This window comes from Primulina eburnea, unplaced genomic scaffold (genome assembly GCF_022965805.1).
Source record: "Primulina eburnea isolate SZY01 unplaced genomic scaffold, ASM2296580v1 ctg87_ERROPOS800000+, whole genome shotgun sequence".
NCBI classification, from domain to species: Eukaryota; Viridiplantae; Streptophyta; class Magnoliopsida; order Lamiales; family Gesneriaceae; genus Primulina; species Primulina eburnea.
In genome coordinates this window covers 249,135-263,597 of record NW_027331644.1, presented here as the reverse complement: position 1 = coordinate 263,597, position 14,463 = coordinate 249,135, and the positions used below count along the sequence as shown (strand labels likewise).

Here is a 14,463-nt window from a genome sequence, read left to right as displayed (position 1 = left end):
AAGACGGTCTCCCATGAACTTATGTATTTTGAATTTACATGCAATCCACCATTATCCCTTCATATCTCCATATCCTAGAATCTTCAAATATTAAAACTTTGGGGTAAAAGATCACTTACAAGTTAAAGCACCGAAACTCTACTTTGAAAACATATTAGTAAACCAAAATTAAACAAATTAACAGATCAAAAAACTAGTTTCTCTTCATATTATTTCGATTATTCCATTCCAATATTGCAAATTCTCAATATATTATTGATAATGACATTTTAAAAATTTTGAGAGACTATATCGGCTCAGGCAAGTTTCAATTATTTTTTATTTCTCAAAATAAAAATATATCAAACATTTCAATAATTAAATTTAATTTAGAGGAACTTTTTAATGCCGGTTTCGATTCAGATAGTTAATTCAATTAGTTCAAGTATTTTAATTCAATCTTGGCTAGCTATAATATTCTAGCTCTTCTCAATTTAATTTCTCTTTAGTTTTTATAGAAAACAAGTTTGTATGCAAAGTTTAATTTCAATGCATAACGTAATACTTCAATTAGTTAAATTTATGTATAGCATGGTTGCATATAGATGGTCTTTCTTTCTTCTTTTGCCTTGGACTATGTCAACCAGTACATGTCAAAAAGAATTTTTTTTTTATTTATTGTGTTCTATCTAAAACAATTATCAACAGTTTGGAAGTATTTATTAAAAGTATTAACATATATTGTAGTATATGTTAGAAACAGTTATTAGGCAACACATTAGAACAAAAATGTCATTGCTATCACAACTCTTTGATCTAACCTTCTCTGTACTGTACAGTATCCTAACAGAGAGTTGATTATTGTTGCTTACAGTGCATAGATGATATCTTCATTTGCAGGATGATCTTCATCTTCTGCACTCATCCAAGGTTGTTTGTGACCCTGGCCAACACAAAGTTGAAAAAAAAATTATAAGGCAAATGGGCCAATAGAAACAAGGATAACTTCACTATCCAATCGTGTAGAAAAAACACTTTCAAGTAAACCTTTCCAGGAGTAAAACAGAGGGGTGAAATAATGGGGGGGGCCTCTTTCAGGTGTCACATACAGTACATCCACAGAGGACCTAGTTGACTTTCCGATTAGGATCACACCTCATTTAGTTCTCTATAATTATCATTCTTCTCGACTCATGGCTTAGTTATTGTTAAAGTGCGCAGAACATTGAGTCCAAGAACTTAGTCTCTATAAAATCGAACCAACTGAAATCAATGAAGTACAAAAAGAACTTGTATACAAGTCAATGAAGCTAACTAAAGAAACTTAAAAGCATGAGTAAAAACATGAAACATAAAACGTGTTTTGCTATAACTAATGCTAACTATTAAAACATTCCCTCAAGGTCAATTGACACCAAGCTTCACTCAAGAGCGCATCTTCTTTGTATTTACATTGAACGTAACTCATATTTGTGTCTAATTCTTGGCTTTTAACTTTTATTTTGTTCCATTACTGTGTCAAATGGTTGTGGCCACAACTTTAACCTTCGCTATAAGTCCAAGAGCACACTTTCCCCGATATTTAAGTGGAAGAGAAGAATGAAAAAACAAGCACCTGGCTATATCAAGGATATGCTTACTCTTTTTTCAACTAGCCCATTTTGTTTGGTGTGTAAAGACAAGAACTTTGATGAATGACATCAAGGGTTGAAGAATAGGCTGCACTCGCATTATTTGTTCAAACGACCTTAATCATTTGTAAGAATTGTTTTGGACCATAGCAAAAAAATTTCTCAGAATTCCAAACACATCCAGTTTTGAATGCACATACACCCAAGTTCCTTTTTAAAAAAACGTATTTTTCCCCATTATAAGTGGGTGTGTTGAATGAACCCCAAATGATCAATATAGATTAATTGAAATGGACATGATGATTTAAATATATTTAACTTGAGAAAACTTATACAAGTTTGCTCGATATTTACAAGTTTGCTCGATTGAGGACAAATACTGTAGTGAGACAAAGAAATTTTATTCGACATAAAAGGTGGAAAAAGCATTCTCAAAAGTGACAAATGACACAACCTTTTATGCCAAACATCATCAATAATAAATGTACAAATAACTACATTATAATGAGGAACTATAGAAGAAGAATTGATTACATGACTCGACTTTGACTTTCTGAAAGGATTAAGGTTCTAAAATTCGTTAGGCGCTAATCAGGCACTAGAACAACGCTTAGAGCCTAGACCACCAGGCGGGGACTAGGCGTCGCTAAGCGGATTCCACGGTATCAAGAGATTTATAATGGTTTTAATAATGAATTTCAGCTCAAACTTTGTTAAAATCCAATTGATACTTAGTTCATTCCTCTTACTTTTTCTGCTTAAGGCAGGTTGGGATAATAGGCAAATGCAAGATAAATCAAAATACAGAAAAAATTACATTTAGGGTCTGGTTCGATTTTCTTATATGCAGGTAAGCAGACAAAGAAGATGAGAGTGGTGTGTTAGGACAAGCGCAAGCCAACAAATCATGGTTTTAATTGAACTTTCGATCTCAAAGAAATTCCAAAAAAAACTCTAAAAGGCCGCCTAGCACCTTTTCGGTGTGGTCAATCAGTGCCTAGAGCCTAGGTGGCCGCCTAGCACAAATTTTAAAACACTGGAAATGAGTTTTTTTTTAATATAAAACGAAATTATATTAAAATAGGAAAAGAATTATAGGGAAGGGGGTAAGATATCCGCAAAAACATAATACAGGAAAGACTACACAGTCGTCAATAACATAAAAAATTTCAATCTGTGACTAGATATGAGACAGAGAAATGATTAAACTCTATAAGTTTTCCCATCCAACTAGCAACCCTAAATCTTAGCTTTTCTCAAACTTCGTCTATAAACTCTGCTACATTGTTGAAGATTCTTCTGTTCCACTCCAACCAGATTGACCAAAAAAGACAATGAACTACCACATTCCAAAAGTCAGACATTTCCATCCGTTAGGTAATCTCGGGTCCACAAGAAACATATCATGCGCCGCTCTTGGAAATATCCACTTCATACCCAATTCCTGCAATACTCTGTACCAAATTCCACTAATAAACAAACAATGCAAAAGTAGGTGATCTTGATTCTCCTCTTTGTTCAAGCAAAGTGTACACCAGTGACCAGTTCAGACATAATGCACAGTTAGGCCATCTTCTTTACAAAGGATCGCAAGCTGGCAATTTTCCCAAAACCACAGTCACGAGAAAACTTGAACCTTATATGGGATAGGTTATTTCTAGATATTACAAAAATAAGTAAAATTAGGAACATTACTGACCGAAAAATGCTATTAAGAACATTACTGACCAGATAAATTTCCAAGGATTTCAAAAAGTCTTACTCCTTGCCAACCCCATGTCCCAACCATTATATTGCAATCCATAAATGCTATTATTAACTATTTTCCACAAAGGTTCCTTCTCCACATAACATCTCCACCAATATTTCCCTAAAATTGTCTTATTCCTCAAGTAACTTTGTCTCATGCTATCTTTTATCTCCTGCATATCGAGAATAGTCCACCAATCGATGAAGGAACATATCAAAGGTTAATGGGAAAGTTGATATATCTATCTCACATAAGACCTGACATTGGATTTGTAGTAAGCGTCTTGCGTCAGTTCATGAACAAGCAGTGTTCTAAATGGCGGTCGAGGCGGCCGCCTAGGCGGTAGGCGGCCCTCGACCGCACCGCCTTAGCATGAGGCGGCTGTCGAGGCGGGTCGAGGGGTGCCGAGGCGGGTTGAGGCGGCGTCGAGGCGGGCGAGGCGGTGAAATTCAATGCTAATCTTTTGAAGAAGAAGAGTAAAAGAGAAATGGGTGGAGATTTGCTTCTATCCTCTCAAGCTAGTGAAGCTCAAGGTTGGCTTGTCGATGATGGTGATGAAGATGAGGTCGAGCCGGGTTCAGGACTTACTTGGAGAATGGTAGCGGAGGCCTCGGGAGCGGATGAAGTGCTACATCCAAGGAGGAGTGCAAGGAACATCCCCATTAGAGAACTTAATGATGATTTAGAAACATCGGAGGAGGAGAATGAAGAAAATGTTGATTTTGAGTCCGATGATGAGAGGATCATGGATGTAGTAGATGGTGCAGATGTAGATGATTTAGAAAATTAGTTATATTTAGTCTACTACTTGTTCTAATGATGGATAATTGATTGAAACTTTGAACATTTGAACTTAGTTTTTTGGTAAGAAAAATTATATTACTTCGTTAGCATAATAACATTAATATGATGATGAATCTTTATTAATTGCACATTATCTAGATGATATTATATTTTGTGCTTAAACATTATTTAATTGCACATTTTACATAAAAATAATTATATTGCATGATTATCTATAAAAAATTACTTAAAAAATTTCAACCGCCTGGGCACCGCCTAGGCGGCCGAGGCGGTAGGCGGTCACCGACCGCCCCGCCACCGCCTCCCGCCATTTACAACCTTGTGAACAAGGGACAATGTTTTCGAAGAACCAACACAAGAAATATACAGCTATACAGTGATGTTGACTGAGCAGGATTTTCTACCACACATGTGTATTGCTCATTTGTTTGGGGTAACCTAGTAACATGGTGTAGCTAAAAGCAAATTGTGGTGGCAAGATGTAATGCTGAAGCAGAATTTCAATTCTTGGCCAATGGGAGTTGCGACTGATATGGCTTCAAAGATTGTTGACTGAATTGAAATGGGAAGGTCATCAAACAATGGAACTAAAGTGTGACAATCAAGTTGCGATAAGTATTGTCAATAATCCAGCTCAACATGATCGTACCAAACATCTTGAGGTAAATTGTCATTTCATAAGTGAAAAAATTAAGAAGGGAATCTTGAAACTCAACTACGCTCCAAGTCATTCACAAGTAGTAGATATCCTAACAAAGGCCCTATTTCGAGTTACATTTGAAGGGTTGGTGTCCAAGTTGGGCATGATCGACAAATACCACACAACTTGAGGGGAAGCGTTGAATATCCGAAACGAGATTAGGATCGGCATTTAAATTGTTAGATGAACATTCATCTACTGTTTTATGTTATAAAACATCCATCTATTGTTTTATGTTTTAAACTATGGATAGATTAGATTAGATTACGTTATTATTTTTTGATTTAGTATGTACAAGTAAAGGTTGTATTTCTCGGTTAATGGCATGAATAAGAATTCATCTTTTCAGCATATAATTTTCCGTACATCAAACTACAACATTCATTTGCTTAGTCATCTCTTGATTCATCCTTTTATTAACAACCTTGTTTTGTGGCTTATGTAACAAGTACCCGGAGGATAACCAATAAGTCGATAACATTTATCTGTTGTATGTCCATTTCTATTACGATGTTCGCACTTCAATGGCTCATTTCTTTGTCCGGCACTCTTACAGGAGTTAAACATCAGGATTTAATGCCCAAACACTTAAAAATATTTCTTATCACGCACACATGAAGACTGTGAAGATGAATAAGAATAGGTTCATGACGTTGAGATCAATATTCACAATTCATGACATCAATTTCTTATTTCTTAGAGCACTGGTGCACTTGTTCTGGTCACCGCCAGGAGAAATTGTTACAGTGCCATAGAACTTGAGATAAGGTGAGTTAAACCAAAAAGTGACCAGTGCAGCTCTTACCTTTCCATGTCGTATAATTTGAGGCGAACTCCCAGTCATGTCCACTACAGTCGATGGATCAGCTATCCTCATACCAGCATCGACAACAAAATCAAGGCCCTGGATTATATAACTCAGAAGTTACCATAAAGAGCACAGTCACGGCATTTATTTAATTTGTCCACTACTATAATTTTCAATGATATGGAATGAAATGAAGTTCCACTCTATTGTGTTAAATTGTGTAACTTCGTTTCTTTCTGTTTCTTATAAATTTTATTTGGTGTTTTTAAGAAAATTAATTCTGCATATCTTATTGGTCAAACAGAGGAACGGAAAAAATACATGCAGTCACAGAGCCTTGGTAATTCCAGTTCGTATCAGAAGTAAGAACAGTAAAACTTCCATAATGAAGAAGAGACCACGACAAATGAAAAAGCGGACAGGCAAAGGTTCCTATAGAGATGCCTTTACAAGTACTACCCAATTAATGTGAAAGCAGCAGTACCTCTGCTCCATATACGTCTGCTATCACAACAGGATCTAATATCCACTCGTTGTCCTTTGGCGATTTGACACTAAAAAGTAAGAAGTATGGTGTATGAATTTTCCAAAAAACATATGTAGAGACAGGATATCAATGCTGAAAGTCCTTATTAACAACTTAATACATCAGATTCAATACCACGGTCATCCAGAAACAAACAGAAACAATGAACTTGTGGCTTGTACCATATATGCCAAACAATTAGGAGTCAATATGATGTCTAGCCTACCTCGTGGATATCAAAGGTTCATCAATCTTCTCCAGTATAGCCTGACACACAGGATCATCAGGTATACGAACTCCAACGTTTTTTCTTGATGCATACTTGGATTGAGCCCCGTGTCTTATACATTGTTTTGGCAATTCTTTGCTTGCAGTTAAAATGAAAGTATACTGTACCACAAATAAAACTTGGTTGTTGTTACAGACTTCATGTAAGAAAGAGAAAGAGACCATTAGTTGCAGTTATATTAGAATGAACAATATGGACCATTGAAAAAGTAAATAAAAGGAAATATGTTTCAGTAGCAAATTAGGTAAGAGCCATGAACGAACAGCAACAAGAAAACCACAAAGACATACATACTAATTTTTTTCCTGGATAAATCCAACAAAAAAGTAATAAAGTTTCTTTTAAGTTTTAACTGGATGAAGATCCACACACTCAAAATAATGCAACATGCTCGTGCTCTGATATAAACCTACAGAGGAAACTATACAATAACTAGTTGCACTTACTGGGCCTGGAAGACAATGTTTAACTGCTCGAAAAATGTTTGTAAGACCCTGGCCATTGCCTTGAGGAAATCCTGTGGTATATGTATCTATGTCTCTAAAAGAGCGACATAAAATACTAAGAGGCTGCAAAAGGGAATAAAAAATAACGATAATAATCAAAGTGAAATGAATTCAAATGCAAGGAAGGCAACTTTATAATTGGATAGCAATGGGGAAAAAAATCAGGTATTTCATTCAGTAACTTGTGTGAGCAAAGGTGATGCCAAGCTTAAGATCCAGAAAGTAAACAGCAGCTTGCCTTAGCAGGCTGTATATCCTTTATTCTGAACAAATAAAATAAAAATCTTAGTCCCCTAAATAATGAACCAAAAGGTTTAGTCGCGAGTGCGACAGATGATAAGGTGAACATCACATACCTCCGCAGTCGTTCAATGGCTGAATTGTTTCTCAGATCACAAACTAGAGCATACCTTAGAACAAAAACAGAGAAAATAACATCAATCATTTGACAAGATCCCTTCAATCCAACAAAAAAGTCAAAATGGTGAAACAACTGAGAGTTAAAAATACATAAAATCCCAAAAGAAGTAAACTACACTACATTAGTATTAAAGATGCGTATCTGCCAATTTTAGCTTGCCTTTGATAAAGGACGTGGTGTAAAACCATTTAAGTAGACAAAATATTGAAACAATATCTGACAAGCATGAAACAGCTATAAAGTTATCGGATTCCAAATACATTTCTGAGTGCAGACTCATCAGCATACAGATACAGATGAGCTTTTACTTCAATAAAACAACAAAAAAGAAGTAGAAACAGTATACACGGTGTCAGTAGGTATAACTCCAACAGCTCCCTCCTTCAAAAGCTCGATCATCGGGTCTAGTTTCCATGAGTCCGACCCAGCAGGATCAACTTTAACATAAAGTAGCCCGTCCTCCTGAAAGGAATCAATAATAAAAAAAGTTTTCCCTCACACATAAATACCCCGCTGTAATGGATAAGATGATGGACCTTAGCAAAGCGAGGAGTGGAGTATTTGAGTCGTTTGGGGCTCCTCTTCAGTACTGCATATGTAATGAATCGGCGGGTGATTTTCTGAGGTGGTTGGTAGGATAAATTCTGAGAGCGTCGGAGTGAAAACGTTAGTACGGCGGAGCCGCCGCAACATCTGACATCAACCGCCATTCTTCAATATTCTGGTGAAAGAAATGGACACAAATCCGCGGGCCCAATTATTTGTTTTCTTGCCATATTTTTCGTGATATCGTTTATACAGAATGTTTTTTATTATTATTATCTTCTAGATCTCTTATAATTAAGGGTAATTTGTAAATAAATATTTAAAATCAATTTCAACTTTGTCCTAACTCTTTACACTCAAAAAAATTTGTTTAAACCCCTTAAATCATTATAAAAAACCATGTTACCCTTGCATATGTTAATTTCAAATGATTGATTTTCCCGGGCCGAGGTAAAATTATTTCAAACATACAAATTTATTATTATTATGTAATTAAATGTTTGAGAAGGAAAAATTTTCTCAATTATCATGAATCTGAACTCAAGTTCGAGATTAATTATTTGCAGAACTTATTACAGAGCTCTGGAATATTTGAAACAAGAAGATCTAATCAAGGTTAGATATAAAAACTACCAGATGAAGTCAGAGCCATAGGTGCAACGAAAGAAGAGATTACAGAAAGTGACTTAGGAAAAAATGCAGTATCTAAAGTTAGTTAGCAAAGAGAGTCTAAGACTGCATGCTCCAATTCCATTACTAGCAACTCGAGAGTCGACCAAAGACAGCAAAATAATGGGGTATGACATTGCATCTGGCACGCAAGTTATCGTCAATTCTTGGGGGATAGGACGAGAAACGTCGTCGTGGGAACAACCCGAAGAATTTCGTCCAAAGAGGTTCTTGGACAGCAATGCCGATTACAAAGGGCTAGATTTCGAGTTGATACCATTTGGTGCTGGTCGAAGAGGGTGTCCTGGAATTACATTCGCCATGGCGGTCTATGAACTTGCGTTGGCGAAATTGGTGCATAACTTTGACATAGTGTTACCATATGGAGAAAGTGGGGAGAATTTAGACATGAGTGAAGTCAATGGAATCGCAGTGCATAGAAAATTTCCTTTAATGATAATAGCCGCTCCACTAGCTTCATAGTTCTTCTACCTCAACGTTTTGTGGTAAGTATTTGATTTCCGTGTATTTTGAATTATAAATGACCAAAATTGTGACATTGCACTTTCACGGCACAAAACCTCCAATTTGGATCTGCGAACGTTTGTCTGAGACAATATGGTTCTACTAAAATCTGATGGACCTTGCAAAATCCCCGGGAAGTCCCACGATCAAACGATTGTTTAGATTCAAAAGGCATATAATTCTTTATTTTGGGTAACGATTTCCCCTTTGTTTGAATTATTATATCAGTCGCACAGTGATATAAGAAGAAATTATATTTTTTGGTCTTATATCTTTTTTTACTTATATTATTATCGGTTTATTCACGATCTTAGTTATCAACACTTCGATAAAAAAAATTAAAACTGAAAATAAATATAAATTAATGGACTAAGATTTAAAATTGACTGTCATAGTACCAAAAATAGAAAATATTTAAGTTATATGACAGCAATCATATTTTTCCCATATTCCATCTTTTCATACAAATTATGTGGTTTGTGCTTTTTATTTTATTTTATTTCTTCCGCGTGAAGGCTGAAATCGAACTTATCGATATTCGTTCTTGTGACATTCGTCTATTTATCGTTCTTAGGTTCTCAAGGACAAGTTCATGAGTTTAAGTTTCATTGTGTCGTTGTACAATCGTCATTTGGTTCCTATCTCGTTTATAGATAACGAGTCAAAATACACCCATTTGGAAACTACCTTTGAGTTCTTTGGTTTGTTTCGATTTGAAGATCGGACTTCGACGGGAATTGTCCAAGTTCATATAATTAGTTTTGTCAACTCCCGAGACCAGAATTAGTCGATGCCATCGTTGTTTTACAACCACACAACACAATTGAAAACAACAAGTCTCGTTGTACAGTATAAACCAAAAACCAGTTTATCTCACAATAAATCATAAAATTGCCTTTACAACGTATATTCTTAAAACGATAAATATATTACGGAAGCGTTTTGCAACTTTAATTAAACATAAGCTTAAATTAAACGTCTTTGTGTGTCCATCACCAGTTCCAAAACTGCTGTGACTCTTTTTCCTTGATCTGTTTTTCGAACTTATCTGGGAGGGTAAAGTAAGTGGTAAGTGATATGATCGTCATCCAGCTAGTGAGGGCCGTTCGAGCATATATATAACAAATACACATGATTTTCGAAAACCACATATCATATCATGCATAACAAGCTTCTCATAACATGTCGTAATCATAACCATAAGTATAATTTTAGCAAAGGCACTGATATCCTCTACTTTCCATGATTTATTGATATCAGTACCTAATTTTTATCCCTCTAAGGGGACGAGAACATATAACAGTTACAATCTCCACTGTGTAAGGGTCATACTTATCATGTTTTGGGAGTCTCACTCATATCAAGTTGAAAATCCTCACCGTGCCAAAACATATAACGTATGATAATCGTATCAAGAAGAGGTAGAAACAGAATAACAATGCTTGACCAAAACTTTCAAAAAAAGTAATTGTTCATAACATATTTTAAAACAACCCCACTTACCTTATGATTGCTTGGAAATTCGAAACCACAGAATGGAAATGCTAGTCTGTAAGACAATGTGTCTACTCTCTCCAAGATTTTGAATGGTCCTACGTGCAGATGATTCAGTTTTCCTGTATTATTGAATCGAACAACTCCTTTCATTGGTGAGACTTTTATATAAGATTTTTCATCCGTGGTGAATTCCATTTGTCTTCTTTTAAAATCCATTTGTCTCCTTTTAAAATCGGACTAACTCTTTTATCGGGCTTGTGCAGCCTTGAGTCTGTCTTTGATGATGACCCATTTGTCCATTGTCTCTTGGATTAGTTCAGTCCTAGTTATGGTTGTCTCCTCTGTTTTGTCCCAATATAGTGGTGATCGATACTTTCGTCCTTAAAGGGATTTTTATAGAGTCATTTCAATGTTGTTGTGATAATTGTTATTGTAGGCGAACTCTATCAGGTCCAATTACTACTGAAGTCTATTGCACATTCCCTTTTCATATCCTCTAAGGTTTGGATAATTCTCTCTGTTTGGCCATCATTTTGAGGTGATAAGTCGTACTAAGAGTAACTTTTGTTCTCATGTCTTCTTGAAAGTTCTACCACAAACGTAGCACAAATCTTGTATCTCTATCCGACAATATGATTGATGGTACTTCACGTAGCCGCATAATGTTATCCATGTATATAGTAGCCAACTTGTCGAGATTGTAATTCCTTCGGACGGTAGAAAGTAGGGTGGGCATAAAACCCGAAAAACCGACCGAACCGAATAATTCAGTTTAAATGGTTCGGTTTTATCGGTTTTTCGGTCGGTTATGGTTTTAAAATTTATGAAATTCGGTTTTGCGGTTCGGTTTTCGGTAATCCCCGAAAAAACCGAAAAACCGAACCGACCATATTATTGTTAAGTATAAGATTTTTATATATAATGGGTCTTATTATTGTTAAGTATAAGACTTTTTATGTATAATGGGCCTATTAAGAATAAAGAACTTAGTATCATTAACTCTTATTTTTCAATCAAATCGTTTTCTTCTTTCTCATCAGTTGAAGTTTTCTTTTTTTGTTCTGTATATATTTCTTTAATTTTTTATAAAAAATTAAGTCCCACAAATTAAATGTTTGAAAATACTATGATTTAGATTTTAGAGGCATAAAGTAACGTACAATTTTATTTCGTAACAAATTTTAGCTAACCGTATATAACCGGCCGTATAAACTGAACCGTACTACAAAAAAACCGAACTGAACCGTAATAAAATGGTTCGGTTTTGGACTAGAGATATTCAAAACCGAAATCCGAACCATTGTAGAGTAAAACCGGACCAAACCGACCGTTGCCCACCCCTAATAGAAAGTGCACATATTTTTTGTGAGTTTATCTACAATTATTCATATTCTGTCGTGACTTTGTATTGACTTCGGAAAATCTACTACGAAATCCATAGAAATATGTTTTCATTTTGGTATCCTAACGATTGCAGTAATTCTCCATGTTGTTGATGCTCGGCTTTCACTTATTGGCATACTTATCACTTAGATATAAATCGGTGACATCTCTTTTAATTATGCTTCACAAGAAACTTTCTTTCAAGTCCATATACATCTTTATACTGCCTGGATGGATCGGGAATGTTGACTGATGTGTCTCTTAAATCACTTCTTAATAGAAGATTGTCGATGTTTGGGTCCACTTGAAAATCTGACGACTTTATTCCATTGGCTTGTTCTTTGAACTTCTCTAACATCGTGTCTCGACTCTGATTTAACTTGACTGTTTCCCAAAGGCATGGTTGCTCGGAGAGTGGTGCTAGAGTTATCTGACCCATGTTTTTCTAACTTAAAGCATCGAGTACATTATTTTCCTTGCCGTGGTGATAGCTTATTATCAAGTCATAGTCATGGAATAACTCTATCCATCATCTTTTCCTCATTTTTAATTCTTTTTGAATGAACAAATACTTGAGGTTTTATTGATCTGCGAATATTTCACATTTGACACCATCAATCTATGAATTGTCAAAGCCAAAACCATTGTTGCCAACTCGAGATCGTGAATTGGGTAATTTTGCTCAAGCGACTTCAGTTGACTCGTATGTCTTACATGAGTACACATCTGAGACCTTCTTTTGAAGTTTCGCTGTAGATGGTAAAATCTTTGCCATCATCAGACAATACCAACATTGGTGTAGATGCTAGCTTCTCCTTTAACGTCCGAAAGTTCTTATCACATCCCTTGCTCTAGATGAATTTGGATTTTTTTTGTATGATTCTCGTCAATGATACGAATATTGAAGAGAAGATCTCGATGAATTTTCGATAATAGCCTGCTAATCCTAGAAATCTCCTAATGTTGGTTGCATTCTTATGCTTTGGGCAATTTAGAATTGCCTATACTTTCTTTGGATCCACTGATACTCTTGATTTCGATCTCACATTACCTAATAAAGTCACACTTCTTCGTCAAAATTCACATTTCTTGAATTTGGCGTAAAGTTATTTCTCTTTTATGTTTTGTAAAGCGATGTGGATGTGTTATTCATGGATTTTTTTCTCTTGGAGAATAGACAAGGATATCGTTGAGGAACACCGCTATGAATTTGTCAAGGGACGTCTCGAACATTCTGTTCATAAGGTCCATGAAGACTATTGGAGTATTTGTCGATCCAAATGGCATCACCATGAACTCGTAATGCATGTATCTAGTTCTAAAGACTGTCTTTGAGATGTCTTATGCTCTGACCTTTAGCTGATGATAGCTTGTCCTCTCGAGCTTGGAGAAGACTGTAGCTCTTTTAAGTTGATTGAAAAATCATTGGAAAAAGATATTCATTCTTGATTGTGATCTGATCGAGTTCTCTGATTTCTATAGCACAATCTCATATTTTCATCTTTCTTCTTTATAAATAGGACTGAAGCTTCCCAAGAGGATACACTTGGCCTAATCTGCTTTTTGTCTAACAAATCTTGGAATTATTCTTTGAACTCCTTGAGTTCAGCTGGAGTCATACGGTATACTTCATTGGGGATTGATGCAACACCAGGTATAAAATTTATCTCAAATTCTACTTCATGGTCCGGGATTATTCCAAGAAACCTTTATGGAAAAATGTCCGAAAATTATCTTATTGAATATATTCCAACTTCAGCTCAAATCCTTCCTCACTTTGTCTACCATTGCTCGGTAGCATTGTCTATCAAACTTATTGGGCTCAAGTCAAAGTGAGGGGTCATTATAATTTTTGTTAATATGGTAAATTTATGGGAATAGTGTTGATGATAAGATGACGTATGCTGTGCAATATCTTCAGAAAAATGTTTCAATTGTATTCTAGTGAATAAGGATCAGAGAAGGAGCCAGAGTTGGAAGAAAGTTCAGTTGAGAAATCAACATGAATTAACTTCCTACGGACTTTAGGACACCAGAAATATAAAGAAAAAACAGTATCCATAAGCTCATGAAATGAACTACAATTCTTTTTTAATCAAAAATTTTAAATGAGAGATAACTTCGATCTTTTACAAGGGTGCAAGTAAAATTCAATACAATATGTAATCTTATCATTAATTGCAAGAGATGTACTTGCAGTTCAGTGCTCAAAGGTATCATCCGATTCGGCCTTCTCAACAATCGGCCGACTAATTAGAGATGATATTTAAAATCTTTGTTCAGAGTCCATTAACATGCTTCTATTAGTGCAAGATTATTTTAGCATTGAAAAAAATAGTATGATACGCTCTATTGATTAATTTGCGAGTCAAAACTATGAAGTAGAAGAAGAATATTCTAGAATTGTTTTTAACAATTATGATGAAAAT

General features: G+C 35.4%; 1 protein-coding gene across 2 annotated transcripts; it reads right to left on the bottom strand.

Annotated features, from left to right (window-relative positions):
- Positions 1 to 701: 701 nt before the first annotated feature.
- Positions 702 to 8,183, bottom strand: LOC140822501 (uncharacterized). 2 transcript variants are annotated; one of them, XM_073183270.1, is made up of 8 exons: positions 7,951 to 8,183; positions 7,761 to 7,876; positions 7,325 to 7,403; positions 6,934 to 7,056; positions 6,425 to 6,588; positions 6,157 to 6,226; positions 5,670 to 5,768; positions 702 to 922 (listed from the first exon to the last, which is right to left on the bottom strand). In XM_073183270.1, the coding sequence occupies exons 1-8, from the start codon at positions 8,122 to 8,124 to the stop codon at positions 848 to 850; spliced, it is 900 nt and encodes a 299-aa protein (XP_073039371.1). In that variant the 5' UTR covers positions 8,125 to 8,183; the 3' UTR covers positions 702 to 847. The 2 variants fall into 2 exon arrangements, with proteins under 2 accessions (XP_073039371.1, XP_073039372.1); XM_073183271.1 differs by lacking the exon at positions 702 to 922 and adding an exon at positions 1,087 to 1,225 and having other exon boundaries at positions 5,655 to 5,768.
- Positions 8,184 to 14,463: the final 6,280 nt, after the last annotated feature.

Coding starts and splice junctions, on each gene's coding strand:
- LOC140822501 (XM_073183270.1), bottom strand. CDS start 8,124: ATGGCGGTTGATGTCAGATGTTGCGGCGGCTCCGCCGTACTAACGTTT. Junction 7,877..7,950: donor CCACTCCTCGCTTTGCTAAG/GTCCATCATCTT, acceptor GATTCCTTTCAG/GAGGACGGGCTACTTTATGT. Junction 923..5,669: donor AAATTATACGACATGGAAAG/GTAAGAGCTGCA, acceptor TGTGTTGGCCAG/GGTCACAAACAACCTTGGAT.